Here is a 3709-nt window from a genome sequence, read left to right on the forward strand (position 1 = left end):
AGAACAATAAAGAAAAAGAGCAAATCATTCCCATATTACTTAAAAAAAACTGTAGACACTATAATAATGACAATTTAGTTCTGCAAGTATAAAGAAACAAACTACAAAAAGTGTGTGCAGCCATTACAGTAGTTACAGAAGTTCAGTAGAATTAAATAAACTGTTTCCACAGTGATGATCAAATACAAAAAAAACATTATTATATTGGTTCATAAAACCTACTAGAGCCAAGCACAACGGCTTACATTTTCTGCAACACCTTCCTCCAAGAGGAAGTTTGTGTCTAAACTTTGGGGTAGGTACTTTTCTTTCCCCAGGCAGATAAAACAGTCTTTTCTGGTTCCTGAAGTTCTGCTCGGAGTAGCTTTGTGGTTTCTACCCACTAAAAGACCGACATCTCACATGCCCACACCAATCTCCTCAACCTTCCAACCGCTGGAGTTCTTTCCAAATTTGTACACAAGTCTTCTACCATCGACCCGCTCCAGAATCTCCCTCTTGTAGTAATACCTGCGAGCAGACAAATACAACATGTTAGAGGTGTAACACCATGAAGTACTGCACCGATAAGAAGTTTTGGGGAGAGTTCGAACATCTCAGTGGCAGTCATCAATATACTACATGCTCAGTCAGCCACAACACCGCTGATGATTCATTCTATTGCCCATTGACCCTTTGATTTTACTAAAAAGATTAACGATTCTCAGGCAGTTCTATAAATCCTGTGAGGCAGCTCGGCAGCTGCAGTTCTCGCATGTACATCTTCACTGCTAGCTGCAGCGTGAACCCACCTCATGGCACGGCTGAGCTTCTCATAGGTCATGCTGCTGTTCTTCTTCTTCTGGCCCCACATCTGAGCCACGACCTCAGACTTGAGAAACTTGAACACGCCCTCTCTCCGGTCTTCCCACTTCATCAAGCCCTGGTTCTTTTCTGGATGGACGAGAATGTCCCGGATGAACTCCCACAGATGAGTGCCGCGAGGTGCTGCAGGAAGTGAAGAACAGCTCAGCTCAGTGTGTCCAGGTGTATGTCAGCATTAGAACAGTTATGAAGGGCAAACAGGTATGTATTTGTTGCTAGAAAAATAAATGCAAAACTCATGCAAATCATGATCTATAAAACATTTCATCTGTGTAAAGGCGTAGATAGCTATTGAATAATTGCTTGTTTGTACCGTGTTTGCTTTTCTTTGGATTATCATACAAGCTGCTGCCATGTTCCCGGCTGATTTTAGGAGGCCGCCCTCGGGGTCGCTTCACACAACACTCTTCTTCTTCTGTTTTGATGTGAACCTCTGTCAACACAACGAGTTAACGGTCAAAACTAATTGAGACTGTACATGAAAAGCTTGCAACAACAAGTTTCTCTGCTTACTCACTTGATATTTCAGGGTATGAAAACTCTGGGTCTGATTTACTGCTGCCAGACTCCGGTGAGCTCATAAAGCTGAACGTCCCACCTGAACACAGGGGGGGGGGACATTTCAAATAAAAGCTAACAGAACTCCTGCACAACAGAAGGTATTATCATGCTTATTATAATTATTTAATATACAGTTAAACATGATTAGGATGAATATGTAATACACACTGTTGGCAGAGGAGCTGCATTCACTGTCGGACTGAAAATCAGACAGGTACTCAGTGTCATCGAAAGGTGTCATGTGTTCCATGGTGAAATCAGCTGGCTCATAATCATCCTGGTATTCAAAGTCTGTCTTGCTGACAGCCTCATCTGTTGTAAACAGTAGGTATACATTATTGGATTATCAGCACATTACACCATTATGTTAGATCTCTAAACACTGTGTACTGAACAAACCTTGGCCAAAAGTGACAGTGCTGAGGTAAGGAAACTTCTGGTTGTTCAGGGTGTCCAAGAAGTTGTCCAGGAGCTGACAGGTCTCACTCAGTTCTGGAGCTGACAGGCTCTGCAGCTCTGAAAAAGAAAACCGTAACAAGCATAAGGACCCAAAGATAACCAGATAGAACGAAAGATTGATAGATAGATTGACTACCATGTTTGGTCTTGTGCTCCTGTAAGCTCTGGTGGAGGTGTGGGCCAAGCTGTGGGCCAAAGATCCCAATCATCTCTTCCTGGTTCTTGTGGCAGAGGGTGGGGCCGTCCATGGCACAGTAAGCCAGACTCAGGGTGCTCGCATCAAACTTCGTGCTCTCCACATGGTCACTGAGCCACTCCAGAACATGTTCTGCTGTCCAGCAGTGAGGACTTATCTGCCTGTACCATTGAGCTGAGGAGGGAGAGCCGGGAGTTAAACTTTAATCTAAAACCTCATGTGGGCTCAAGACTGAGATTTAGTTCATTCACATTTATCTCTTTCTGACTGAATAACATACTTAAACCACAACCTTGTTAAATTATTTGCATTACATTTATAAGGTGTCTTTAGTTGTCTGCAACATGGAGTGATAGTATCTGAACAAGACTTGGTATGAAGGTCAGACGGGGTCTGACAGATCTATAAAGAACAGCTAACCCAGGAGGTCTGCTGTGATGGTTGAGCCGAGTTAAACATTGACTCTGAGGTAAATCATTAAACGCTTTGTGTTTAAATTAGGTCAAAGTAGAGCAAGCGCATGATTCCTTAACTTTTGTTTGAAAGGAGATCATGTTTACTGCATAGGTTGCAACAGAAGAACACAAGAGCAAACGTTCGACATTTCTTTGTTGCCAGTTAAAAATGAGAAACTGTTTCTATGAGGAATAAGAAGAAATCGTAAATTATCCTCTCACCAGTTCTGTTGTAGCTGAATGCTGAGGTCCTGTTCTCCTGGGCGCTGATGCCATGCAGCCTGCCAGGCTGCTGACACAGGACATCCGGCAGGCCGGTCGGATACATGGTGAGATTGGCGTGAGTCAGGATGCTGCTAAGGCACGGCGAAGACATCTAGTCCCTGAAAGGCATAGAAGATATTTGTTTACAAACCAGTCCATGAAAAAAAGTGGATTTTTAAAAAAAATTCTAACTTATTTAAAGCATATTTTACTTTTACAAAAAATCACTAACAATTGATTTCAATAGTTACTCAAAGTTGTTTACCTAATTTCAGCACAAGCCACAGTATGATGCAGAACTTGATGCTCAAAGACAATCCCCCAGTTGTGACTTTAGTTTGAACCTGTCTTCGACTCTGTCTCGTAGGCAAATATGCACCTGCCTTTGCACAGGAACACTTTTATCCTGGAGCAGTGGGGGATGGACTCAGGTAAATTCAGGGGAATTCCACCTGGGAGTGGCCACACCTCTAGTCCTCCTACACTTTCCTGAGAACTTGATCAACAACAAAAACTTGCCCTGCTTTTGTTTCTAATCTTTATCCTGGTTTCTAAGCTATATTTGCTACTGAACATTAGATTAAGTGGACATGTTGTGTGTTTTGTTATTGTCCTGGCATGACATTTTTTATAAATTGGTGCTAAACTAAATTGAAGTGAACTATTATTTAAGTTACACTATTTGCTTACACTTGGCAGAACTTTTTGCCTGAAATGGATTCCTTCGGATCGACTGCAGGCAACAGTGATGTATCATAATCAGCCCAGGTACAGTTTTGTAAACAAGTAAACAAGTGCTTTGCCACCCACTGCTGAAGGAGAAGGTGGACAAGTATCTATCTTCTACCAAAATATCTGAAGATCTACAAGCAAAACTCAATAAAACTTGGTGAAAGTAGTCACTGGATGC

General features: G+C 42.2%; 1 protein-coding gene across 1 annotated transcript; it reads right to left on the minus strand.

Moving 5' to 3' along the window:
- Window positions 1-387: 387 nt before the first annotated feature.
- Window positions 388-3173, minus strand: elf3 (E74-like factor 3 (ets domain transcription factor, epithelial-specific)). The gene is made up of 9 exons (XM_037678554.1): window positions 3065-3173; window positions 2758-2918; window positions 2021-2254; window positions 1825-1941; window positions 1594-1737; window positions 1382-1462; window positions 1178-1297; window positions 792-987; window positions 388-510 (listed from the first exon to the last, which is right to left on the minus strand). Exons 2-9 carry the CDS (start codon window positions 2909-2911, stop codon window positions 399-401), a joined length of 1158 nt encoding a protein of 385 aa, XP_037534482.1. The 5' UTR covers window positions 2912-2918; window positions 3065-3173; the 3' UTR covers window positions 388-398.
- Window positions 3174-3709: the final 536 nt, after the last annotated feature.

This window comes from Nematolebias whitei, chromosome 7 (genome assembly GCF_014905685.2).
Source record: "Nematolebias whitei isolate Nwh7 chromosome 7, NemWhi1, whole genome shotgun sequence".
Lineage (NCBI taxonomy): Eukaryota > Metazoa > Chordata > Actinopteri > Cyprinodontiformes > Rivulidae > Nematolebias > Nematolebias whitei.

What these genes read in the sequence shown, in the direction of transcription:
- elf3 (XM_037678554.1), bottom strand. Translation starts at nt 2,911, where the DNA reads ATGTCTTCGCCGTGCCTTAGCAGCATCCTGACTCACGCCAATCTCACC. An exon ending in TTCATACCCTGAAATATCAA is followed by an intron (nt 1,298 to 1,381) that starts GTGAGTAAGCAG and finishes TTGTGTTGACAG; the next exon opens with AGGTTCACATCAAAACAGAA. An exon ending in TCCAAAGAAAAGCAAACACG is followed by an intron (nt 988 to 1,177) that starts GTACAAACAAGC and finishes CACTTCCTGCAG; the next exon opens with CACCTCGCGGCACTCATCTG.